Source organism: Anomaloglossus baeobatrachus, chromosome 12 (genome assembly GCF_048569485.1).
Source record: "Anomaloglossus baeobatrachus isolate aAnoBae1 chromosome 12, aAnoBae1.hap1, whole genome shotgun sequence".
In the NCBI taxonomy this organism is placed as follows: Eukaryota; Metazoa; Chordata; class Amphibia; order Anura; family Aromobatidae; genus Anomaloglossus; species Anomaloglossus baeobatrachus.
The window spans coordinates 4,752,756-4,780,615 of NC_134364.1; the positions used below are offsets into that span (position 1 = coordinate 4,752,756).

At 54.1% G+C, this 27,860-nt stretch overlaps 1 protein-coding gene across 1 annotated transcript in view; it reads right to left on the bottom strand.

Annotated features, from left to right (window-relative positions):
• Window positions 1-27,860, bottom strand: part of CEP128 (centrosomal protein 128) — a 231,396-nt gene that overhangs the window by 115,482 nt on the left and 88,054 nt on the right. Inside the window, exons 11-19 of the mRNA XM_075330946.1 lie at window positions 20,311-20,437; window positions 19,970-20,130; window positions 18,418-18,768; window positions 16,516-16,732; window positions 15,663-16,096; window positions 14,520-14,684; window positions 9,607-9,762; window positions 6,376-6,435; window positions 1,933-2,125 (exon numbers count right to left, since the gene is read on the bottom strand). Of these exons, the coding sequence (XP_075187061.1) occupies window positions 1,933-2,125; window positions 6,376-6,435; window positions 9,607-9,762; window positions 14,520-14,684; window positions 15,663-16,096; window positions 16,516-16,732; window positions 18,418-18,768; window positions 19,970-20,130; window positions 20,311-20,437 (1,864 nt within the window). The remainder of the gene's footprint in view (window positions 1-1,932; window positions 2,126-6,375; window positions 6,436-9,606; window positions 9,763-14,519; window positions 14,685-15,662; window positions 16,097-16,515; window positions 16,733-18,417; window positions 18,769-19,969; window positions 20,131-20,310; window positions 20,438-27,860) is intronic.

Consider the following 27,860-nt stretch of genomic DNA (forward strand, 5'->3'; position numbering starts at 1 on the left):
CGCTGGAGGACCGTGGATTACGCCGGACATGGAGGGCTTTGTTGTGGGTAATAAATTGGTAATGAGGGAATGTGTTTGTGTTTTTAATTTCTAATAAAGGATTTTTTCGGGTGTGTGTGTTTATTTACTGTAATTTACAGATTAATCATGGAAGGTATCTCGGGGAGACGCCTGACATGATTAATCTAGGACTTATTGGCAGCTATGGGCTGCCAATAACTCCTTATTACCCCGATTTTCCAACGCACCAGGGCAAATGGGGAAGAGCCGGGTACAGTCGCAGAACTGTCGCATCTAATGTATGCGGCAATTCTGGGCGTCTGCTGGCTGATATTGTTAGGCTGGGGGGGCTCCCCATAACGTGGGGCTCCCCATCCTGAGAATACCAGCCTGCAGCCGTATGGCTTTATCTGGCTGGTATTAAAATAGGGGGGGACCGCACGCCGGATTTTTTAATTATTTCTTTATTTATTTTACTGCACAGTATAGACACGCCCACCAGCTGCTGTGATTGGGTGCAGTGACACAGCTGTCACTCAGCGTGTGGGCGTGTCTCACTGCAACTAATCACATTTGCCGGTGGGCGGGGAAAGCAGGGAATACGAGATTGTTTAATGAGCGGCCGGCTTTTTCAAAAAAGGAAAAGCCACCGGAGCAGTGTGAACGCCGTGCAGCGCCGGTGATCGGGGATCGGTGAGTATGAGAGAGGGGGGGGAATCACCAGCAAATGAGGTGAGTAACGCGATCAGCTGCTGTCACTGAGGTTACCCGGTGGCCGCCACTGGATCCAGCGGTGGCTGCGATTAACCTCAGTGACAGCTCAGCTGATCGCGCTTACTCACCTCAATGTGGAGCTGACAGGAGCGGCGGTGAGTAGCGCGATCAGCTGAACTGTCACTGAGGTTACCCGCGGCCACCGCTGCATCCACCGCTGGATCCAGGTAACCTCAGTGACAGCTCAGCCGATCACAAGGCTGTCTTCATTAGCTGCGTGGAGGTGACCGGAGCGGCGGTGTCTTCTGCTGCTCCTGTCACCTGCATGCAGCAGAGCTGGATGCCACGCTGGAGGACCGTGGATTACGCCGGACATGGAGGGCTTTGTTGTGGGTAATAAATTGGTAATGAGGGAATTTGTTAGGGTTTTTTATTTCTAGTAAAGGATTTTTCGGGTGTGTGTGTTTATTTACTGTAATTTACAGATTAATCATGGAAGGAATCTCGGGGATCGGTGAGTATGAGAGGGGGGGGACAGTTCCGTCACTCGGGGGATTAGCGGTCACCGGTGAATCCTTCACAGGTGACCGCTAATCAGGACGCTACACAGACGGAGTCGCTGTAAAGTCCCCTTTACACACTGAGACTTGCTAGCGATCATGCTGCACAGCGGGAAACAAAAGACCAAAGAATGGTCCTGAACGATTTGTAGCGATCACAACTTCACAGCAGGGGCCGGGTCGCTGATGTGTTTCACACACTGCAATGTCGCTGGGGAGGTCGCTATTACGTCACAAAACCGGTGACGTTACAGCCCTGTCGTTTGCGATGTTGCAGTGTGTAAAGCCACCTTAAAGCTATTTAAGTCATTAACATGACAGGTTGAGTAATTTGTAGACCGGCGTCTTCAGACAAGATTTACAGAACATCCATTGTTCACTGCACTGCGTTATATAGAAAAACCTCATTGTAACTTTTCATAGGAATAAAATTAGCCATAAAAAAAAAATCAGTATTTATTAAAGTTGGAGAATAGCAGCAGCCTCATGTACATCACACACCACCCATCTGCTAATGTAGCATGCCCGGCCTCCAGCGCACAGATCACCGATTCAGAGGATAGTGCGGAGCATGGGCAGGAGCGGAGGACGGGGTCTGTTGCTGTGTACATGGCCAGGCCATAGCACCGAGCCCCCAGCATCCGCAGACCGCACCTACCTTTCCTGTCCCGGTGAGCCTCCTCCAGTTGCGCCTCCAGTTTGCTGATCAGTTGGAGCCGCTCTTCTTTCGCGGCTTCTTTCTTCACTTTGTGCTCCTTCAGTTGCTCCCGGCATTGCTGGTACTGACTCCGCAGCTTCCGCTCTCTCCCTTCTCGCTCCTTCACCTCTTCACACAGCCAATGAAGTTTTGTCTAACGAAAATGAGACCCATAAGATGAATCCCTAGAAATATCTACACGACACAACCGTCCACCTCTGACCACCAATATACAGGAGACCTGCAACTCTGCATATAATCACTGCAGTGATAGCACGACTGATCCTGAGTTACCGCCTGTATTATACTCCAGAGCTGCACTCACTATTCTGCTGGTGCAGTCACTGTGTACATACATTACATTACTGATCCTGAGTTACCTCCTGTATTATACTCCAGAGCTGCACTCACTATTCTGCTGGTGCAGTCACTGTCTACATACATTACTGATCCGGAGTTACCTCCTGTATTATACTCCAGAGCTGCACTCACTATTCTGCTGGTGCAGTCACTGTGTATATACATTACTGATCCTGAGTTACCTCCTGTATTATACTCCAGAGCTGCACTCACTGTTCTGCTAGTGCAGTCAGTGTACATAGAGTCATCCTCCCCCGATCTTTGCCCTGCTGGAGGGTAACAGCTAATCCGGACCAGTATTGGGGCCAGTTCAGATGAGCACATTATATGCACGGAGCTGTCGTGTACAGATACAGTGATAAATTCAGCACCCGGATTTGTGTTAGTATCGGCGGGTGTCAGACGGGTGAATGTCGCCCACAGATTGAGGATGAAGGTGGGACGCTGCGCTCCCCTGACCCCGGCTGACTGGACCCCGTACTTTGTTCGTACCCCCGCTGCCCCTTCTATCCCACATTCATTGTGCCCTGATATTAGGCCAGTATGGGTGTGGCGGTCACTGCCCTGATATTAGGCCAGTATGGGTGTGGCGGTCACTGCCCTGATATTAGGCCAGTATGGGTGTGGCGGTCACTGCCCTGATATTAGGCCAGTATGGGTGTGGTGGTCACTGCCCTGATATTAGACCAGTATGGGTGTGGCGGTCACTGCCCTGATATTAGGCCAGTATGGGTGTGGCGGTCACTGCCCTGATATTAGGCCAGTATGGGTGTGGCGGTCACTGCCCTGATATTAGGCCAGTATGGGTGTGGCGGTCACTGCCCTGATATTAGGCCAGTATGGGTGTGGCGGTCACTGCCCTGATATTAGGCCAGTATGGGTGTGGTGGTCACTGCCCTGATATTAGACCAGTATGGGTGTGGCGGTCACTGCCCTGATATTAGGCCAGTATGGGTGTGGCGGTCACTGCCCTGATATTAGGCCAGTATGGGTGTGGCGGTCACTGCCCTGATATTAGGCCAGTATGGGTGTGGCGGTCACTGCCCTGATATTAGGCCAGTATGGGTGTGGCGGTCACTGCCCTGATATTAGGCCAGTATGGGTGTGGCGGTCACTGCCCTGATATTAGGCCAGTATGGGTGTGGCGGTCACTGCCCTGATATTAGGCCAGTATGGGTGTGGCGGGCACTGCCCTGATATTAGGCCAGTATGGGTGTGGCGGGCACTGCCCTGATATTAGGCCAGTATGGGTGTGGCGGTCACTGCCCTGATATTAGGCCAGTATGGGTGTGGCGGTCACTGCCCTGATATTAGGCCAGTATGGGTGTGGTGGTCACTGCCCTGATATTAGACCAGTATGGGTGTGGCGGTCACTGCCCTGATGGTGACTCCCCCGTCCCCCACCTCCTGCATCTGCCCTTCTGCATCCAGCACTTCCCCATAACCACACGTGGCCTCGCACGTTCCTGCGGCCGCTGGAGCTGCACAATTACATCCATTTTCCCTTCAAAGTCCTGATTTCTGGGACTCATGAGACCATTGCACCGAGCTGCGGCTGCCAGAAGGGGGGGCTGCTCTCCTGCAGATGTCGCTGGACCCCCGCACAGCACAGACATCTGGATCACTGGACAATGGCCACTCGGCCTCCGGCAGTCAGAATATTCCTACTATTCAGGCATCGAGGCCACAACAGACTGAAAGAGCATAACGGGGGCTCATATGTGTGTACCAGGAGGGGGGTCTGGGGGCTCATATGTGTGAACCAGGAGGGGGAAGACTGGGGGCTTATATGTGTGTACCAGGAGGGGGAGACTGGGGGCTCATATGTACCAGGAGGGGGAGACTGGGGGCTCATATGTACCAGGAGGGGGAGACTGGGGGCTTATATGTGTGTACCAGGAGGGGGAGTCTGGGGGCTCATATGTGTGTACCAGGAGGGGGAGACTGGGGGCTCATATGTACCAGGAGGGGGAGACTGGGGGCTCATATGTACCAGGAGGGGGAGACTGGGGGCTCATATGTACCAGGAGGGAGAGACTGTAGGCTCATGTGTGTACCGGGAGGGGGAGACTGGGGGCTCATATGTACCAGGAGGGGGAGACTGGGGGCTCATATGTACCAGGAGGGGGAGACTGGGGGCTCATATGTACCAGGAGGGGGAGACTGGGGGCTCATATGTACCAGGAGGGAGAGACTGTAGGCTCATATGTACCAGGAGGGAGAGACTGTAGGCTCATATGTACCAGGAGGGAGAGACCGTAGGCTCATGTGTGTACCAGGAGGGGGAGACTGGGGGCTCATATGTACCAGGAGGGGGAGACTGGGGGCTCATATGTACCAGGAGGGGGAGACTGGGGGCTTATATGTGTGTACCAGGAGGGGGAGACTGGGGGCTCATATGTGTGTACCAGGAGGGGGAGACTGGGGGCTCATATGTACCAGGAGGGGGAGACTGGGGGCTCATATGTACCAGGAGGGGGAGACTGGGGGCTCATATGTACCAGGAGGGAGAGACTGTAGGCTCATGTGTGTACCAGGAGGGGGAGACTGGGGGCTCATATGTACCAGGAGGGGGAGACTGGGGGCTCATATGTACCAGGAGGGGGAGACTGGGGGCTTATATGTGTGTACCAGGAGGGGGAGTCTGGGGGCTCATATGTGTGTACCAGGAGGAGGAGACTGGGGGCTCATATGTGTGTACCAGGAGGGGGGTCTGGGGCTTATATGTGTGTACTAGGAGGGGAGGTATGGGGGCTCATATGTGTCTACCAGGAGGAGGGTCTGGGGGCTTATATGTGTGTACAAGGAAAGGGGTCATGGGGCTCATATGTGTGTACCAGGAGGGGGGAGGACAAGGCTGCCATATCTGTACATTAAGAGGAGATGGTCTGATGTCTGTATATTAGGCTCTGAGTATTTGGAGGGGGGTCCAGCGTATTCGGAAGCCTTTCTATTAGGTGGAGGGCTGTGCGGGGGCTCAGATCTGTGTATTGGAGGGGGGTCCAGCGTATTCGGAAGCCTTTCTATTAGGTGGAGGGCTGTGTGGGGGCTCAGATCTGTGTATTGGAGGGGGGTCCAGCGTATTCGGAAGCCTTTCTATTAGGTGGAGGGCTGTGTGGGGGCTCAGATCTGTGTATTGGAGGGGGGTCCAGCGTATTCGGAAGCCTTTCTATTAGGTGGAGGGCTGTGCGGGGGCTCAGATCTGTGTATTGGAGGGGGGTCCAGCGTATTCGGAAGCCTTTCTATTAGGTGGAGGGCTGTGCGGGGGCTCAGATCTGTGTATTGGAGGGGGGTCCAGCGTATTCGGAAGCCTTTCTATTAGGTGGAGGGCTGTGTGGGGGCTCAGATCTGTGTATTGGAGGGGGGTCCAGCGTATTCGGAAGCCTTTCTGTTAGGTGGAGGGCTGTGTGGGGGCTCAGATCTGTGTATTGGAGGGGGGTCCAGCGTATTCGGAAGCCTTTCTATTAGGTGGAGGGCTGTGTGGGGGCTCAGATCTGTGTATTGGAGGGGGGTCCAGCGTATTCGGAAGCCTTTCTATTAGGTGGAGGGCTGTGCGGGGGCTCAGATCTGAGTATTTGGAGGGGGGTCCAGTGTATTCGGAGTCTCGGAGATATATATGGAGTCAGAGCTCTGTATATTAGGTGCAGGGGTCTTCGTGTTGGGGATGGCAGTCCTCATCACCTTCATACAGCAGTAGCGCAGCACCTGCACTGCGACTCAGGCTGGGGATGTGTGTGCTGCACAGCAGAAGCGCGGACAGTGTGTGCTGTGTACGGACAGTAATGGCGTGCACACTGCGATAAATCCTAGGAATAAATGACTGCGGGCCGGGATGGAGGAGGGAGCGGGGATGGGGTGATCCTGTCCAGCTGCTGCGCTCTGTGTGGCCGACCCTGTGCACAGCTGCTCGCTCCGGGCAGACGCAGAGCGGGGACGTTCCTCCATCATATCCAGAGGCCCAGAGAGACTTTATAAAAGGGGGAGACATTCCAGTGCAGCCCCCCGCACGCACACACCTCTACTCTGCTGGATTACGTGCCTTACCTTAGTCTCTGCTAGCCAGTAATGGGGGTCATCGCTCAGGTGGGCAGCGCTGGACACCGGCTGGAATAGAGGACACAGTGAGAGACCAGAGAGGGGCAGAGGCCACGTCTACACACAGGGGCAGAGGCCGCGTCTACACACAGGGGCAGAGGCCGCGTCTACACACAGGGGCAGAGGCCGCGTCTACACACAGGGGCAGAGGCCGCGTCTACACACAGGGGCAGAGGCCGCGTCTACACACAGGGGCAGAGGCCGCGTCTACACACAGGGGCAGAGGCCGCGTCTACACACAGGGGCAGAAGCCACGTCTACACACAGGGGCAGAGGCCACGTCTACACACAGGGGCAGAGGCCACGTCTACACACAGGGGCAGAGGCCACGTCTACACACAGGGGCAGAGGCCACGTCTACACACAGGGGCAGAGGCCACGTCTACACACAGGGGCAGAGGCCACGTCTACACACAGGGGCAGAGGCCACGTCTACACACAGGGGCAGAGGCCACGTCTACACACAGGGGCAGAGGCCACGTCTACACACAGGGGCAGAGGCCACGTCTACACACAGGGGCAGAGGCCACGTCTACACACAGGGGCAGAGGCCACGTCTACACACAGGGGCAGAGGGAACGGAGCGGGGCAGAGAGAACGGAGCGGGGCAGAGAGAACGGAGCGGGGCAGAGAGAACGGAGCGGGGCAGAGACCACGTCTACACACAGCGGCAGAGACCACGTCTACACACAGCGGCAGAGGCCACGTCTACACACAGCGGCAGAGACCACGTCTACACACAGCGGCAGAGACCACGTCTACACACAGCGGCAGAGGCCACGTCTACACACAGCGGCAGAGGCCACGTCTACACACAGCGGCAGAGGCCACGTCTACACACAGGGGCAGAGACCGCGTCTACACACAGGGGCAGAGGCCACGTCTACACACAGGGGCAGAGGCCACGTCTACACACAGGGGCAGAGGCCACGTCTACACACAGGGGCAGAGGCCACGTCTACACACAGGGGCAGAGGCCACATCTACACACAGGGGCAGAGGCCACATCTACACACAGGGGCAGAGGCCACGTCTACACACAGGGGCAGAGGCCACGTCTACACACAGGGGCAGAGGCCACGTCTACACACAGGGGCAGAGGCCACGTCTACACACAGGGGCAGAGGCCACGTCTACACACAGGGGCAGAGACCACGTCTACACACAGGGGCAGAGGCCGCGTCTACACACAGGGGCAGAGACCGCGTCTACACACAGGGGCAGAGGCCGCGTCTACACACAGGGGCAGAGACCGCGTCTACACACAGGGGCAGAGGCCACGTCTACACACAGGGGCAGAGACCGCGTCTACACACAGGGGCAGAGGCCACGTCTACACACAGGGGCAGAGACCGCGTCTACACACAGGGGCAGAGACCGCGTCTACACACAGGGGCAGAGGCCACGTCTACACACAGGGGCAGAGGTCACGTCTACACACAGGGGCAGAGGTCACGTCTACACACAGGGGCAGAGGCCACGTCTACACACAGGGGCAGAGACCGCGTCTACACACAGGGGCAGAGGCCACGTCTACACACAGGGGCAGAGGCCACGTCTACACACAGGGGCAGAGACCACGTCTACACAGTGGCAGAGACCACGTCTACACACAGGGGCAGAGACCGCGTCTACACACAGGGGCAGAGACCGCGTCTACACACAGGGGCAGAGGCCACGTCTACACACAGGGGCAGAGGCCACGTCTACACACAGGGGCAGAGGCCACGTCTACACACAGGGGCAGAGGCCACATCTACACACAGGGGCAGAGACCGCGTCTACACACAGGGGCAGAGGCCACGTCTACACACAGGGGCAGAGGCCACGTCTACACACAGGGGCAGAGGCCACGTCTACACACAGGGGCAGAGACCACGTCTACACAGTGGCAGAGACCACGTCTACACACAGGGGCAGAGACCGTTTGTTATTCCACAATTTTTAGATGAAGGCATAAAACTACCAAGATATTCTATTCCTGCAAAAAAAAAAAAAATTATTGAAAACCCCATCAGACCCCTCAGATGACAGTGCGGGAGCACGGCGCTTCCCCGAATACTTCAGGCGACAGTTACAGTAGGGGGGGCCGGACTGGTGGCAGAGGGAATGTATGGTCTGACCAGTGGATCAAGTCTGTGCATCTGATGATCCTGCGGGAATAACCGAGGCCAAACAGGAGCCGCAGCAGAGCCGGGGTCTGCACCGGATCATTCCATGACACAACCACAGAACACGAGGCCCACAAAGTCATAGCCCAGATGACGGACAACTAATCTGTGACCACTCACAATGGATAGCCGTCAGCGGACCCCACATAGAGGGGCTGACACTCTACAGCGAGCAGCCTCAAGCCCCCCACACAGATGAGATGGTCCCAGCCACCAGCGGAGCCCACATAGAGGGGCTGACACTCTACAGCGAGCAGCCTCAAGCCCCCCGCACAGATGAGATGGTCCCAGCCGTCAGCGGAGCCCACATAGAAGGGCTGACAATGTACAGCGAGCAGCCTCAAGCCCCCCGCACAGATGAGATGGTCCCAGCCACCAGCGGAGCCCACATAGAGGGGCTGACAATGTACAGCGAGCAGCCTGAAGCCCCCCGCACAGATGAGATGGTCCCAGCCACCAGCGGACCCCACATAGAGGGGCTGACAATGTACAGCGAGCAGCCTCAAGCCCCCCGCACAGATGAGATGGTCCCAGCCGTCCGCCATTCACAGGAACGCTGCTTGTGAGGGTCTCTGATGTTCCTCTGAATCTGGCAGTGACAGGGGTCTCTGCCATTTTCTAAGAGCCCCCGTGTCACACACACAAGCGATGTCCCCTATATAACAGCTGTGCTTGCTGTCACTGAATGTGAGCAGTAAGTGCAGGGCAGGTAAGTGCTGGGGGTCCCGCGGCCCCGCTCCTAGCAGCAGGATAGCCGGGTTTTGGGGGGCCAGGCCGTCTCACATGCGTTTTGGGCAGTGCAGTTATTAGCTGCTGACGGTCGCCATCTCTCCTCTACAGAACGGTGAATCTCTGAGCAGAATCCGAGGCTGCGAGATCCGATCTCTCCAGATCTATGACAGCCTCTGAACAGAGGCCGGAGGACGCGTGTCCCCGCGAAGCCACAGGACCATGGACAGTAGCGGTGGCAGGGAAACAGGCAGGGCGAGGGTTAATGTCGAGGCCTTACTTTATACTTCTCGGTGCAGTTTCTGGCCAGGATGTGGCAGGCGGAGGTGACCTCCATCTCGATGGCGCTCAGGATGGTCTCCTGCTCGGTCTCCAGCGCATTCAGCTTCTCTTTCAGGCTTTGGCTGATTTCTTCCGCTTTCTTCAGTTGTTGATCCTGTAAGTGAGACCCGATCATTAGAGCTGACAATCAACACCGGCTCCTCCGCGCCCCGATCACCACCGGCCGCACCCGTACCAGAGGAAGTCTGCGTCCTAGTGTGAAGCGTCACAGCACACCTGCTCCGCGCGCAGGATCGTACAGCAGGTCACAGGACACCAGAGCCACACACAGGATCATACAGCGGGTCACAGGACACCAGCGCCACACACAGGATCATACAGCGGGTCACAGGACACCAGCGCCACACACAGGATCATACAGCGGATCACAGGAAACCAGCGCCACACACAGGATCATACAGCGGATCACAGGACACCAGCGCCACACACAGGATCATACAGCAGATCACAGGAAACCAGCGCCACACACAGGATCATACAGCAGATCACAGGAAACCAGCGCCACACACAGGATCATACAGCGGATCACAGGACACCAGCGCCACACACAGGATCATACAGCGGATCACAGGACATCAGCGCCACACACAGGATCATACAGCAGATCACAGGATACCAGCGCCACACACAGGATCATACAGCAGATCACAGGACATCAGCGCCACACACAGGATCATACAGCGGATCACAGGACACCAGCGCCACACACAGGATCATACAGCGGATCACAGGAAACCAGCGCCACACACAGGATCATACAGCAGATTACAGGACACCAGCGCCACACACAGGATCATACAGCAGATCACAGGACACCAGCGTCACACACAGGATCATACAGCAGATCACAGGACACCAGCGCCACACACAGGATCATACAGCGGATCACAGGACACCAGCGCCACACACAGGATCATACAGCGGATCACAGGAAACCAGCGCCACACACAGGATCATACAGCAGATCACAGGACACCAGCGCCACACACAGGATCATACAGCGGATCACAGCACACCAGCGCCACACACAGGATCATACAGCGGATCACAGGACACCAGCGCCACACACAGGATCATACAGCGGATCACAGGACACCAGCGCCACACACAGGATCATACAGCGGATCACAGGAAACCAGCGCCACACACAGGATCATACAGCGGATCACAGGAAACCAGCGCCACACACAGGATCATACAGCGGATCACAGCACACCAGTGCCACACACAGGATCATACAGCAGATCACAGGACATCAGCGCCACACTCAGGATCATACAGCAGATCACAGGACACCAGAGCCACACACAGGATCATACAGCAGATCACAGGACACCAGCGCCACACACAGGATCATACAGCAGATCACAGGACACCAGAGCCACACACAGGATCATACAGCAGATCACAGGACACCAGCGCCACACACAGGATCATACAGCAGATCACAGGACACCAGCGCCACACACAGGATCATACAGCAGATCACAGCACACCAGCGCCACACACAGGATCATACAGCGGATCACAGGACACCAGCGCCACACACAGGATCATACAGCGGATCACATGAAACCAGCGCCACACACAGGATCATACAGCGGATCACAGGACACCAGCGCCACACACAGGATCATACAGCGGGTCACAGGACACCAGCGCCACACACAGGATCATACAGCAGATCACAGGACACCAGCGCCACACACAGGATCATACAGCGGATCACAGGACACCAGCGCCACACACAGGATCATACAGCAGATCACAAGACACCAGCGCCACACACAGGATCATACAGCGGATCACAGGACACCAGCTCCACACACAGGATCGTACAGCAGATCACAGGACACCAGCTCCACACACAGGATCATACAGCAGATCACAGGACATCAGCGCCACACACAGGATCATACAGCAGATCACAGGACACCAGCGCCACACACAGGATCATACAGCAGATCACAGGACATCAGCGCCACACACAGGATCATACAGCAGATCACAGGACACCAGCTCCACACACAGGATCATACAGCAGATCACAGGACACCAGCGCCACACACAGGATCATACAGCAGATCACAGGACATCAGCGCCACACACAGGATCATACAGCGGATCACAGGACACCAGCTCCACACACAGGATCGTACAGCAGATCACAGGACACCAGCTCCACACACAGGATCATACAGCAGATCACAGGACATCAGCGCCACACACAGGATCATACAGCGGGTCACAGGACACCAGCTCCACACACAGGATCGTACAGCAGATCACAGGACACCAGCTCCACACACAGGATCATACAGCAGATCACAGGACACCAGAGCCACACACAGGATCATACAGCAGATCACAGGACATCAGCGCCACACACAGGATCATACAGCGGATCACAGGACACCAGCTCCACACACAGGATCATACAGCAGATCACAGGACACCAGAGCCACACACAGGATCATACAGCGGATCACATGAAACCAGCGCCACACACAGGATCATACAGCAGATCACAGGACACCAGCGCCACACACAGGATCATACAGCAGATCACAGGACACCAGCGCCACACACAGGATCATACAGCGGATCACAGGACACCAGCTCCACACACAGGATCATACAGCAGATCACAGGACATCAGCGCCACACACAGGATCATACAGCAGATCACAGGACACCAGCGCCACACACAGGATCATACAGCAGATCACAGGACATCAGCGCCACACACAGGATCATACAGCAGATCACAGGACATCAGCGCCACACACAGGATCATACAGCAGATCACAGGACATCAGCGCCACACACAGGATCATACAGCAGATCACAGGACACCAGAGCCACACACAGGATCATACAGCGGATCACAGGACACCAGCTCCACACACAGGATCGTACAGCAGATCACAGGACACCAGCTCCACACACAGGATCATACAGCAGATCACAGGACATCAGCGCCACACACAGGATCATAAAGCAGATCACAGGACACCAGCGCCACACACAGGATCATACAGCAGATCACAGGACACCAGCGCCACACACAGGATCATACAGCAGATCACAGGACACCAGCGCCACACACAGGATCATACAGCGGGTCACAGGACACCAGCGCCACACACAGGATCATACAGCAGATCACAGGACACCAGCGCCACACACAGGATCATACAGCAGATCACAGGATACCAGCACCACACACAGGATCATACAGCGGGTCACAGGACACCAGCGCCACACACAGGATCATACAGCGGATCACAGGACACCAGCGCCACACACAGGATCATACAGCGGGTCACAGGACACCAGCGCCACACACAGGATCATACAGCGGGTCACAGGACACCAGCGCCACACAGGATCATACAGCGGGTCACAGGACACCAGCGCCACACACAGGATCATACAGCGGGGCACAGGACACCAGTGCCACACACAGGATCATACAGCAGATCACAGGACACCAGCGCCACACACAGGATCATACAGCGGGGCACAGGACACCAGTGCCACACACAGGATCATACAGCAGATCACAGGACACCAGAGCCACACACAGGATCATACAGCAGATCACAGGACACCAGTGCCACACACAGGATCATACAGCGGGTCACAGGACACCAGTGCCACACACAGGATCATACAGCAGATCACAGGACACCAGCGCCACACACAGGATCATACAGCGGGTCACAGGACACCAGCGCCACACACAGGATCATACAGCGGGGCACAGGACACCAGCGCCACACACAGGATCATACAGCGGGGCACAGGACACCAGCGCCACACACAGGATCATACAGCGGGGCACAGGACACCAGCGCCACACACAGGATCATACAGCAGATCACAGGACACCAGCGCCACACACAGGATCATACAACGGGGCACCGCAGTCAGTCAGTACCAGGCGGGTGATAAATTAGCTGCTATGGTGGCACAGGACCTATACTGCTGCTTTGTTCACTGTATGGGCAGCAGACATCATGGCACCCGGTCTGCTGTATATACAAGTGTTATTGCCCCATTGTCTCCCTCGGCGGGGATCACAGAGGGCAGGACGGAGCTTCTTGGGCACATGCCAGTTCATTCTTTACATCTGCTACATGAGAGGCGGCTGTGGGGCGACCCCCGCCGAGCTCCTGCCATTACGGCTGAGGCATCCCCGGTGCACATGTGAGGCACAGACGGTCAGTGTTACAGACTGGTCCTGTGATCAGGGGCGCCTGGCATGCATCATGGCCGATGCTGCGTACACCGAGCTGTGCAGATACCGGCCTGCAATGTCTACCACGTTGTCACTGACACCTGGAAATCTCTGGAAATGGAGCAATAAACGTTCACCTCTGCGATGTCCCGCACTCAATCTGCAGACAACAGATTCAATAATGCTGAAGCGCCCCCCAGTGGTTAGTGTGAGAACAGCACAATGGCACGCCGGAGCCCACCGCAGCCTCGACTGTACAGATTACGGGGCAGGAGTGATGCATGACCGGGAAGATTTCATTGGGGGTAACCCCTCCGATAACGTGGCTCTCTCTACAGAAGACTCCTCTGTGGCTGCCACGTCCCCAGCGCCTGACAAGGGCAGGAAATAGCGTCCGTCCGAGGGGCCGCTGGGTTGTCATAGAAACGCTATTACTTTAAAGAAATAAATTGCAAAAGGAGACGTTCTGCAAACGACCGTTATTGACAAGGAGCGCTCCGGACTGTCCTCTCCCCAGAGAAGCACCAGTCAGAAATGGTTCTCTATGATGTGACTGGTCCTATAAGAAGCTGTAATAGGCTGTGTCCCCCCCGAGGGTCTCGTCCCACCTTCTCCTCCACATCCTGTGCCGCCAGCTGCTGCTTGCACCTCAGAGCGGCGCTCTCCTCTTTGCCGCGGAGCGTTTCCTCAGACAGTTTGTCGCACTCGATCTTCATCTTCTCCAGCCGCTGACGCTCGGACTTCACCAGGGATTTGCAGTCAATCAGCTCTGCCTAAAAGTGAGAATCATTCACAAGGTCGGCCATCGCTTCACCGTCAGCGCCGGAGACGTAACAACACAATTTCCGCTTTTTATTAGAAATTTTCCTCGCCACTTGTTAAGTTTTAGGAATACAACATTTTGGAGTACGACCCAATAAAGCTCCCCAACATTTATGGCACAGAGAGGCAGTGATGACCGCGGCCCCCCATGTTCCTCTACCTTCAGCGTGCTGATGACTGCGGCCCCCCATGTTCCTCTACCTTCAGCGTGCGGATGACTGTGGCCCCCCCCATGTTCCTTTACCTTCAGCGTGCGGATGACCTCGGTCCCCCCCATGTTCCTCTACTTTCAGCGTGCGGATGACCGCAGCCCCCCATGTTCCTCTACCTTCAGCGTGCGCATGACTGCGGCCCCCCATGTTCCTCTACCTTCAGCGTGCGGATGACTGTGGCCCCCCCATGTTCCTTTACCTTCAGCGTGCGGATGACCTCGGTCCCCCCCATGTTCCTCTACTTTCAGCGTGCGGATGACCGCAGCCCCCCATGTTCCTCTATCTTCCCCCATGTTCCTCTACCTTCAGCGTGCGGATGACCGCAGCCCCCCATGTTCCTCTACCTTCAGCGTGCGCATGACTGCGGCCCCCCATGTTCCTCTACCTTCAGCGTGCGGATGACTGCGGCCCCCCCATGTTCCTCTACCTTCAGCGTGCGGATGACCACTGCCCCCCATGTTCCTTTACCTTCAGCGTGCGGATGACCACGGCCCCCCATGTTCCTCTACCTTCAGCGTGCGATTGACCACGGCCCCCCATGTTCCTCTACCTTTAGTGTTCGGTTGACTGCGGCCCCCCCATGTTCCTTTACCTTCAGCGTGCGGATGACCGCGGCCCCCCCATGTTCCTCTACCTTTAGCGTGCGGTTGACTGCGGCCCCCCCATGTTCCTTTACCTTCAGCGTGCGGTTGACCACGGCCCCCCATGTTGCTCTACCTTCAGCGTGCGGATGTGAGACTCCAGCTCCTCTCGCTCCTGCCGGAAGTGTGTCAGCATCTCCTGGATGTTGCGCTCATGTTTGGCTTTGGCGGTCTGGGCAGCGGAGCGCAGGTCGGTCAGCTCCCGCTGGTGCACGTCCCGCTCCATCTTCAGCTGCCGTCCGGCTGAGCTCAGCTCTTCTCTGGCAAACTCTGCCTGTTTCTGGGCCTCACACAGGTTCCTCCTCAGCTCTTTGCTGCTCTTCTCCTCCTGTCCGAGGCGGCTGCTTAGTTCGGCCCTCTCTGCGCTCAGATCCCGCACAGACTCCTGCAGCTCCAGGACTTTCTCGTTGCTCTTTTCATGAGCTCGTCCAGCGGACAGAGCCTCGTCCTGCATCCGGTCCCGCTCTCCCTGCAGCTGCTGCTGAAGCTGAACCTGCCGCTGCAGCTCTCCTGTGGACACAGACACAGCCAGGAATGAAGAACAAGGTCTAAGAGGCGTCTGTGGGAAAACTGCCCCTTCATCCAGAATTTGTGAGGTCAGACCCTGATGTTTGGGGGTCTGGGCTCACAGTTTCCATGATAGGCTGGGGTCCGAGCTCTGTGCGGCGTCATGTTCTCCCCTCCACGTTTGCATGGACCTTGTGCACTGTGCACAGTCCGGGGGAGCAGAGAAGACCCCGTTCTTAAACTCTTCCCACAAATCTGGAGACTACAATGGGCCACAATGTCTTATGCTAAAGATTAAGATTTGCCATCACTGTAATTAAGGGGCTAAGGGGGGTGCAGATGTAATGCTCAGGGGACGAGGGGCCGGATGCAGCGTGATATACAGTAAATCTGCTCACAGCAGTATATTACGTGGACGTTACCCTGCAGCCGCGCCACCAGCTCCTGAGTCTCGCGCACGTCTTTCTCCAGTTCCAGCTGTTGGTCCTGGAGTTCTGTTACGCGCACGTGCCGCAGATGTAACTCCTCCTCCTGCTGCGCACGGCGGCTCAGCACCTCCGCCAGTTCCTTGCGCAGACTTTCTGTCTGATGTACGGTGGCCTGCAGCTGACATTTCAATTCATCCTTCTCTTTAACAGCCTGTAAGTAGACACAAGAGGTTAATATCTCGTATGTATATTAATATTCATCCTTCACCCCCGGGCGATTTTCTGGGGTTTTTTTGGGGGGGGGTTTGCTCCCCTTCTTCCGAGAGCCGTAACTTTTTTATTCTATCTTACCATACGAAGACTTGTTTTTTTGCGGGGCGAGATGTGTTTTTAAATGAAAGAAAACCAAGAATGCAGCTCTTCAGGTGAAAGACTTCAGGATTATTTCAACATCCAGACGAGACAGATAGCCTGACCCGCGCTGAGCTAATATGGACTTTTAAATGAAACCATGAGTTTGCCATAGAGTGTACTGGAAAATGGCAAAAACATTTCAAGTGCGGAAAAACTGCAAAACAAAGTGTGATCACGCAATAGTATTTGGGATATTTTATTCACCGAGTTCACCATATGGTAATACTGATGTGTGGGTGTGATGTCTCCAGTTGGTACGAGTTTGTAGACACCAAACATGTATAGGTTTACTTTTATCTAAGGGGTTAAAAAAATTCACACGTTTTCCAAAACCCGTAGCGTTCTCATTTTTTGGGATCTATGGCTCAGTCACAGCTTATTTTTTGCATCTCAATTTGACGTTTTTAACGGTACCATTTTTGCGCAGATGCTACGTTTTGATCACCTGTTTTTGCATTTTGCGCAAAATTTGCAGCGACCAAAAAACGTAATTTTGGTGTTTGGAATTTTTTTGCCGCTACGGTGTTTACCGATCAGATTAATTGATTTTATATTTTGATAGATATCGGGCGTTTCTGAACGCGGCGATACCAAATATGTGTATATTTGTTAATTTTTTAACCCTTTAATTTTCAATGGGCTGAATGGGGGGTGATTTGAACTTTTAGGTTTTTTTATTTGTAATTTTTTATAACTTTTTTAAACTTTTTTTTTTTTCTAAATAGGTCTTCCATTTCTCAAGATCACAGCTACACAGCTGACATCTGGAGAAAAGTGCCTCACACACTGCCCACTGCCCACAGTGAGAGAAACGGGACTTCTGATGGGGGTGGGTAAGTTATGCTAATGGCGGCGCCCTGATACATCTCGCTGTCGGATTTTGGCAGTGACATGTAAGGGGTTAATAGGCACAGGTGGAACGCTATTCCACTCGCGCCTGGCAGGCACACACGTCAGCTGTTGAAATCAGCTGAGATGAGCACGGATTGCCGCGGACTACCCACGGCAGCCCGCGGGGATTAACCTCACACGATCCATGAAGTACATCCAGTATGTCATGTGCCATGAAGAGGTTAACACTTCTCTATAATGTACACAGACTGAGGAAACATAGAAGCAGGATAAGCGGTGGGAGTTAACAAGGTAAAAAGGCAGAACCTCAGTGAGCCGCTGGCAGCCCCTTATCCCCTGGAGAAAGCAATGGTCGGGGGATACTAAATTCCACTGGTCCCCACAGATAAGGGATTGGATTTGCCAACTAAAATCTCACATTTTATACAGGCGGATAATGGGGTGAACATTCGGAAGAACCCTCATTCCCTTTCCCGAGTGAACATGCCACCGATCGGCCACCTTTTATGCAGGGCTGAAAGGTTTTGCAGCCCATCAGAATATAATCTGTGGGTGAACAGGGCACCCCCAGACATAATTACAGTCTTCAGGAGAAGGGATGGTCATGGATCCAGTGTGAGGACGACTCACCTGAGTGCAGCGCTCGGATGAGACGGTCACGGACTCCTCTTTCTTCTGCAGCTCCCGTTCCACCTTCTTACATTTCACCTTCCAATACTTCACAGTCTCCTGCGCCTTAGATTTCAGATCTTCCTTCTTCTTCTCGGCCTCCAGACATTGGGCCTCCGCCTGCCTCAGTTCAGAGAGGCACCTCTCCGCCTCTTGCGTCACCTCCTCGAGTTGCTGCTCGAGCTGAGCGTTGTGACTCTCGGCCTGTCTCCGCTCCTTCTCGCACAGCTCGTAGCGGCTCTGGATGTCCTTCACCTGCTGCAGCATCCTCAGCTGCTGTGTTTCTCGCTTCTCCATGTCCGTATTCAGGGTCTATGAGACAGAGAAAAAGCCTCAAAATAAAGCAACAAGGAGTAAACAATTCCTGGAAAAGCTTTACAATGATGGAGGCTGGGGGTGTGATCCTCGGCAGCTGTCACCTCGTCTCTGAGGGTCTGGATTTACAGCCGGTGTCTGCGGTGAATATTAGGAGTCACAGTCCTACAATAAGATGTCACCTCATTCCCAGGGGACGATGGAAACATGGACGCTGCCCCAGACCTGTCCCCCTGCCCATCAGACACATACAGTGCGATTGCCGGACACGTCCCTTTCCGTGTCCCCCTTCACGCCAGCGTCCCAGCTCACCGGGCTACGGCACTGGTTCAGCAGCGTCTCCATGAAGCGGCTCAGCCCTGCTGCAATGGTTAACACTACACGCGGTCTGACCATTAATCCACACAATTAACTAGGAATAGCTTCCATTAATCCAGAGAGTGGCAGAATAAATATCAGGGATTTTGCCATTTATAAATCATTTTGCGTTCACCGATAATCCCTCTCGCTCCAGCTGTGATTGGTTACATGAAGTCTTTGGCGTTGCAGGTGCCGGGTCCGAGGCTTCGGTGACGCCGGCTCGCACAGCTCGGCGCCGTCACTCTGCTCAACTCTCCAGTTTGTAAGATTAAGCGGATAATCTGAAAGCGACTCCATTTCTTGGAATAATGGCGGGGACAAGTTGTTTTTGTTCTGGAGTAAGTTGGGCGGCAGCGTTTTGGAGGTGATGTATTAACGCTGTTACACGCCGTCCGCCTTAAGCTACGTCTAATAATAAAGCCTCTTCTATAGACTTGGCAGTGCGAGCGCCGCAGTCACCTTGTGCTCCAGAGATTTATCACCTCTGTAAGTGATGTCTAATTGCTTATGAGAGAGGGAAGCTTGTGCGGCATTAGGACACAACGATGGCACCGGGCGACACATTGGAGGATGAACCTGGCACGGATCGGTAACGGCGACACGTAATCACATCGAGAGCAGAAGAAGAACATCTCATCACACATACACCATAACTGCACAGCACAGTCTGCAGCGGCCTCGTAATATATATATACTGTATACATCACATATATCGGTCACCTCTCTGACTCCGCAGTAACATGACCGCCCAATAGTCACAGCAGGACGAGGGGGTGGTCATGTGCCAGATGTGAGGAGCGGAGCAGAAGGGGGCACAGGGCAGAGCCTTGTCCCCTACCTGGAGGTGCTCGGCCAGCTGAATCTTTTCTCGGTCCTTCTGGTCCAGGCTGCGCTTCAGATCATCAATCTCAGACATGATGGCGCTGCGGTTCAGCTGGGTGCGCAGCTCAATAATCTGACGCTCCAGCTCCTGCTTCTCCCGCTCAGATCGTTCCACAGCTGCAGGGAAACAGAAGGCAAACAGAGGCCACTTTGCATTAATCATTCCTGTTGTGTCCTTTCCCCGTATATCTCCGTGTGGTCTCAGCTCTGTAGAATCTATACACTGCCCATTATATACAGATCACTTGCTTTATGCCGTAATGGATCTAGAGATGACACGGGAAGTGAAGGATCTACCTGCCCGGATCCTCCGCTGCTCCTCCAGGCTCTCATGGTGGGTCTGGAAGGAGATTTGGGAGACCTGGTGCTGCAGTTGTCCTCGGTCCTCCTCGAGCTTCACCAGCTGACCGCGCAGATCTTCCACCTACAATGAAACGTTTCACAAATATTAAATTCTTCATCAAGAAATGTCGTCAGGGTAAAGATGGCCGGCAGTGTGATAGAAATGCAGATGTAACATTATCACAAGAGAATAGTGTTCTAGAGGTGGGGGGGGGGTCCGGCCATCACAGACTGATCATCCATGCATGGGGTTGGCCATCACTATCAGATGAGCAGGGGTCTGACGCCCGGCTCCTAGACGCTCTGGAGCATGCAGCGCCATCCAACGTGTAGTGGCCACTGCCCGGTACTGCAGAGCAGCTCGTACTCCTCAACACTGAAACATCGAGAAGGAAAAAAAATCAAGAAGTTCTGGAAATCACAGGATAATGATGGATGTGACTGATCTGCAAATGGCCAGAAATGGAAACAAGACGTCCATCTTCATTTATCCAGACTGGAGTCTGAGCCACGTGCAAAAAGCCACGCACTTATCGACTGAGGTTATAAAAGGGCTAGCCGGGACTATGCTTTATATTCTCATGGAGCTAAGATATGGCAGGAAGTTCAGTGCTCAGTGCGAGCCTGTTCTGCGCGGCGGAGGCTCAGATATCACAGACCGCTCCTGCCGACATTCTGCTATGTCACGTCAACAGAGCAGCTGCTTTCCTTCCAGTCTAATGACGGGTGCTGACAGCCGGGAGCCACCTGTCAATCAACAGTCCGCTGACAGCCACGAGCCACCTGTCAATCAACAGTCCACTGACAGCCACGCCCTGTCAACACAGCGGAAGAGAGGCAGCTGATCTGTCAACGAAACATCACAGAAGCTGCAGAATCACAGGCAGAAGCAGCCAGAGACCGCTCCGAGTCAGCAGAGATCAGATCCACGCTGGCCACGACAGGCAGGAAGATAGAAACTGCGAGCCTGTAAGTCTTGAGGCCAATAAGAACATAAGAAAGTGGCCCAGACAACCCCCATTAATGGTCGTCTGAGGAAGGTTCTGCAGCTGAATGAAAATCATCAGGATTTGATGGCAGCTCATGTGAAATCACGACAAATCACGTCCAGATATGCTCAATGGAGACGCTGTGGCCACAGGACACGAGTCCGGAGACGCTGCAGCCACGGGACACGAGGCCGGAGACGCTGCGGCCACGGGAGACGAGGTCAGAGACGATGCGGCCACGGGACATGAGTCCGAAGACGCTGCAGCCAAAGGACACAACTCCGGAAACGCTGCAGCCACGGGACACAAGTGCGGAGACGCTATGGCCACGGAAGCAGGTTTATGGCACACGGACGGCTCACAGGAGCATCAGCAACCTGCAGCCGGGGGTTGAGGTGTAGATTTCTACACGGGGCTTGGGCTCCAGACTTTTTCATGCCTTGAAAATCTGAATGAAAGTTTTCCATCGTTTGCAGATCAGTGACGCCTCCGTCCGGTGACTTCAGTCTCACGTTTTTTCCTTTGGGAGCTGTAAATGTTCAGCAATTTATGTCATGGCTGGAAAATCTATTGAAACCATTGATGTGACATTATTGACACATCCTGACATAGTATTTCTAGCGACTCCCTGATGTATCACGATTATGAAATGACGTCTGGACGTAATACACAGATTTATACACACATACATATAATATATATATACAGTGCCTACAGGTAGTATTCAACCCCCTGCAGATTTAGCAGGTTTGATAAGATGCAAATACGTTAGAGCCTTCAAACAAGAGCAGGATTTATTAACAGATGCATAAATCTTACAAACCAACAAGTTTTGTTGCTCAGTTAAATTTTAATAAATTTTCAACATAAAAGTGTGGGTCAATTATTAGTCAACCCCTAGGTTTCATATTTTGTGGAATAACCCTTGTTTGCAATTACAGCTAATAATCGTCTTTTATAAGACCTGATCAGGCCGGCACAGGTCTCTGGAGTTATCTTGGCCCACTCCTCCATGCAGATCTTCTCCAAGTTATCTAGGTTCTTTGGGTGTCTCATGTGGACTTAAATCTTGAGCTCCTTCCACAAGTTTTCAATTGGGTTAAGGTCAGGAGACTGACTAGGCCACTGCAACACCTTGATTTTTTTCCCTCTTGAACCAGGCCTTGGTTTTCTTGGCTGTGTGCTTTTGGTCTTGTTGGAAGATGAAATGACGACCCATCTTAAGATCCTTGATGGAGGAGCGGAGGTTCTTGGCCAAAATCTCCAGGTAGGCCGTGCTATCCATCTTTCCATGGATGCGGACCAGATGGCCAGGCCCCTTGGCTGAGAAACAGCCCCACAGCATGATGCTGCCACCACCATGCTTGACTGTAGGGATGGTACTCTTGGGGTCGTATGCAGTGCCATCCAGTCTCCAAACGTCACGTGTGTGGTTGGCACCAAAGATCTCGATCTTGGTCTCATCAGACCAGAGAACCTTGAACCAGTCTGTCTCAGAGTCCTCCAAGTGATCATGAGCAAACTGTAGACGAGCCTTGACATGACGCTTTGAAAGTAAAAGGTACCTTACGGGCTCGTCTGGAACGGAGACCATTGCGGTGGAGTACGTTACTTATGGTATAGACTGAAACCAATGTCCCCACTGCCATGAGATCTTCCCGGAGCTCCTTCCTTGTTGTCCTTGGGTTAGCCTTGACTCTTCGGACAAGCCTGGCCTTGGCACGGGAGGAAACTTTCAAAGGCTGTCCAGGCCGTGGAAGGCTAACAGTAGTTCCATAAGCCTTCCACTTCCGGATGATGCTCCCAACAGTGGAGACAAGTAGGCCCAACTCCTTGGAAAGGGTTTTGTACCCCTTGCCAGCCTTGTGACCCTCCACGATCTTGTCTCTGATGGCCTTGGAATGCTCCTTTGTCTTTCCCATGTTGACCATGTATGAGTGCTGTTCACAAGGTTGGGGAGGGTCTTAATTAGTCAGAAAAGGCTGGAAAAGAAGGGAATTTTGTTTACTTACCGTAAATTCCTTTTCTTCTAGCTCCAATTGGGAGACCCAGACAATTGGGTGTGTAGGCTATGCCTCCGGAGGCCGCACAAAGTATTACACTAAAAGTGTAAAGCCCCTCCCCTTCTGCCTATACACCCCCCGTGCTCCCACGGGCTCCTCAGTTTTGGGGCAAAAGCAAGAAGGAGGAAAAAAATTATAAACTGGTTTAAAGTAAATTCAATCCGAAGGAATATCGGAGAACTGAAACCATTCAACATGAACAACATGTGTACACAAAAAAACAGGGGCGGGTGCTGGGTCTCCCAATTGGAGCTAGAAGAAAAGGAATTGACGGTAAGTAAACAAAATTCCCTTCTTCTTTGTCGCTCCATTGGGAGACCCAGACAATTGGGACGTCCAAAAGCAGTCCCTGGGTGGGTAAAATAATACCTCGTAAGAGAGCCGTAAAACGGCCTCTTCCTACAGGTGGGCAACCGCCGCCTGAAGGACTCGTCTACCTAGGCTGGCATCCGCCGAAGCATAGGTATGCACTTGATAGTGCTTCGTGAAAGTGTGCAGACTCGACCAGGTAGCCGCCTGGCACACCTGCTGAGCCGTAGCCTGGTGCCTCAAAGCCCAGGACGCGCCCACGGCTCTGGTAGAATGGGCCTTCAGCCCTGAGGGAACCGGAAGCCCAGCCGAACGGTAAGCTTCGATAATTGGCTCCTTGATCCACCGAGCCAGGGTTGATTTGGAAGCCTGTGACCCTTTACGCTGGCCAGCGACAAGGACAAAGAGTGCATCCGAGCGGCGCAGGGGCGCCGTACGAGAAATGTAGATTCTGAGTGCTCTCACCAGATCTAACAAGTGCAAATCCTTTTCACATTGGTGAACTGGATGAGGACAAAAAGAAGGTAAGGAAATATCCTGATTGAGATGAAAGGGGGATACCACCTTAGGGAGAAATTCCGGAACCGGACGTAGAACCACCTTGTCCTGGTGAAATACCAGGAAAGGGGTTTTGCATGAAAGCGCTGCTAGCTCAGACACTCTCCGAAGTGAAGTGACTGCTACTAGAAAAACCACTTTCTGCGAAAGTCGTGAGAGAGAAATATCCCTCATTGGCTCGAATGGTGGTTTCTGAAGAACCATCAGCACCCTGTTCAGATCCCAGGGTTCTAACGGCCGCTTGTAAGGAGGGACGATGTGACAAACCCCCTGCAGGAACGTGCGTACCTGTGGAAGTCTGGCTAGGCGCTTCTGGAAAAACACAGAGAGCGCTGAGACTTGTCCCCTAAGAGAGCCGAGCGACAAACCCTTTTCCAGTCCAGATTGAAGGAAGGACAGAAAAGTGGGCAAGGCAAAAGGCCAGGGAGAAATACCCTGAGCAGAACACCACGACAGGAAAATTTTCCACGTCCTGTGGTAGATTTTAGCGGACGTTGGTTTCCTAGCTTGTCTCATAGTGGCAATGACGTCTTGAGATAACCCTGAACACGCTAGGATCCAGGACTCAATGGCCACACAGTCAGGTTGAGGGCCGCAGAATTCAGATGGAAAAACGGCCCTTGAGATAGCAAGTCTGGTCGGTCTGGTAGTGCCCACGGTTGGCCGACCGTGAGATGCCACAGATCCGGGTACCACGACCGCCTCGGCCAGTCTGGAGCGACGAGGATGACGCGGCGGCAGTCGGCCCTGATCTTGCGTAACACTCTGGGCAACAGTGCCAGCGGAGGAAACACATAAGGGAGCTGAAACTGCGACCAATCCTGAACTAAGGCGTCTGCCGCCAGAGCTCTGGGATCTTGAGACCGTGCCATGAACATTGGTACCTTGTTGTTGTGCCGGGACGCCATGAGGTCGACGTCCGGCACCCCCCAGCGGCAACAGATCTCCTGAAACACGTCCGGGTGAAGGGACCATTCCCCTGCGTCCATGCCCTGGCGACTGAGATAATCTGCTTCCCAGTTTTCCACGCCTGGGATGTGAACTGCGGATATGGTGGAGGCCGTGGCTTCCACCCACATCAAAATCCGCCGGACTTCCTGGAAGGCTTGCCGGCTGCGTGTGCCGCCTTGGTGGTTGATGTATGCCACCGCTGTGGAGTTGTCCGACTGAATTCGGATCTGCTTGCCCTTCAGCCACTGCTGGAACGCTTTCAGGGCAAGATACACTGCCCGTATTTCCAGAACATTGATCTGAAGCGAGGACTCTTGCTGGGTCCACGTACCCGGAGCCCTGTGGTGGAGAAAAACCGCTCCCCACCCTGACAGACTCGCGTCCGTCGTGACTACTTCCCAGGATGGGGGTAGGAAGGATTTCCCCTTCGATAATGAAGTGGGAAGGAGCCACCACCGAAGGGAAGCTTTGGTCGCCTGAGAGAGGGAGACGGTCCTGTCGAGGGACGTCGGCTTCCTGTCCCATTTGCGTAAGATGTCCCATTGAAGAGGACGCAGGTGAAACTGCGCGAAAGGGACTGCCTCCATTGCTGCCACCATCTTCCCCAGGAAGTGCATGAGGCGCCTCAAGGGGTGTGACTGGCCTTGAAGGAGAGATTGTACCCCTTTCTGTAGTGACTGCTGCTTGATCAGCGGAAGCTTCACTATCGCTGAGAGGGTATGAAACTCCATGCCAAGATATGTCAGCGATTGGGCCGGTGTCAGATTTGACTTTGGAAAATTGATGATCCACCCGAAACCCTGGAGAGTCTCCAGGGTAGCGTCGAGGCTGCGTTGGCATGCCTCTTGAGAGGGTGCCTTGATCAGCAGATCGTCCAAGTACGGGATCACCGAGTGACCCTGCGAGTGTAGGAGCGCTACTACAGTAGCCATAACCTTGGTAAAAACCCGTGGGGCTGTTGCCAGGCCGAACGGCAGTGCCACGAACTGCAGGTGTTCGTTTCCTATGGCGAAGCGCAAGAAGCACTGGTGCTCTGGAGCAATCGGTACGTGGAGATAAGCATCTTTGATATCGATCGATGCAAGGAAATCTCCTTGGGACATTGAGGCGATGACGGAGCGGAGGGATTCCATCCTGAACCGTCGGGTTTTTACGTGTTTGTTGAGCAGTTTCAGGTCCAGGACCGGGCGGAAAGACCCGTCCTTCTTTGGGACCACAAACAAGTTGGAGTAAAAACCTTGGCTCTGTTGCTGAAGAGGAACAGGGACCACCACTCCTTCTGCCTTCAGAGTGCCCAGCGCCTGCAGAAGAGCCTCGGCTCGCTCGGGAGGCGGGGATGACCTGAAGAATCGAGTCGGGGGACGAGAGGTGAACTCTATCTTGTAACCGTGAGACAGAATGTCTCTCACCCAGCGGTCTTTTATTTGTGGCAGCCAGGTGTCGCAAAAGCGGGAGAGCCTGCCACCGACCGATGATGCTACTAGAGGAGGTCGAAAGTCATGAGGAAGCCGCTTTGTTAGCGGCGCCTCCGGTGGTCTTTTTAGGACGTGACTTAGACCGCCATGCATCAGAGTTCCCTTGTTCTTTGAGACCTTTTAGACGAGGAGAATTGGGACCTGCCCGCGCCCCGAAAGGACCGAAACCTCGACTGCCCTCTCCTCTGTTGGGGTATGTTCTGTTTGGGCTGGGGTAAGGATGTATCCTTTCCCTTGGATTGTTTGATGATTTCATCCAGACGCTCGCCAAACAGCCTGTCGCCAGAAATTGGCAAACTGGTTAAGCGCTTTTTGGAAGCAGAATCTGCCTTCCATTCCCGTAGCCACAAGGCCCTGCGGAGTACCACCGAATTGGCGGCCGCAACCGCCGTACGGCTCGCAGAGTCCAGGACCGCATTAATAGCGTAAGACGCAATTGCCGAGGTCTGGGTGGTAATGGATGCCACTTGTGGCGCGGCCGTGCATGTGGCTGCTTCAATTTGCGCTTGACCTGCTGAGATAGCTTGTAGCGCCCAAACGGCTGCGAATGCTGGGGCAAAAGAAGCTCCGATAGCTTCATAGATGGATTTCAACCAGAGCTCCATCTGCCTGTCAGTGGCATCTTTGAGCGAGGCCCCATCTTCCACTGCAAGTATGGATCTAGCCGCCAGTCTGGAGATTGGAGGGTCCACTTTGGGACACTGAGTCCAACCTTTAACCACGTCAGGGGGAAAAGGATAACGTGTATCCTTAAGGCGCTTAGAAAAACGCTTATCTGGACAAGCATGGTGATTCTGGACTGCCTCTCTGAAATCAGAGTGGTCTAGAAACATACTCGGTGTGCGCTTGGGGAACCTGAAACGGAATTTCTCCTGCTGAGACGCTGACTCCTCCGCCGGAGGAGCTGAGGGAGAAATATCCAGCATTTGATTGATGGACGCAATAAGATCGTTCACTATGGCGTCCCCGTCTGGAGTATTAAGATTGAGAGCGCCCTCAGGATCAGAATCCTGATCAGCTGTCTCCGCATCATCAACCAGAGATTCCCCCCGCTGAGACCCTAAACAATATGATGTCGAGGGAAATTCTAAGCGAGCCCGCTTATTCGGTCTGGGGCTGGGGTCTAAGTCATAACCCTCAGCCTGGGATGTATGAGATAC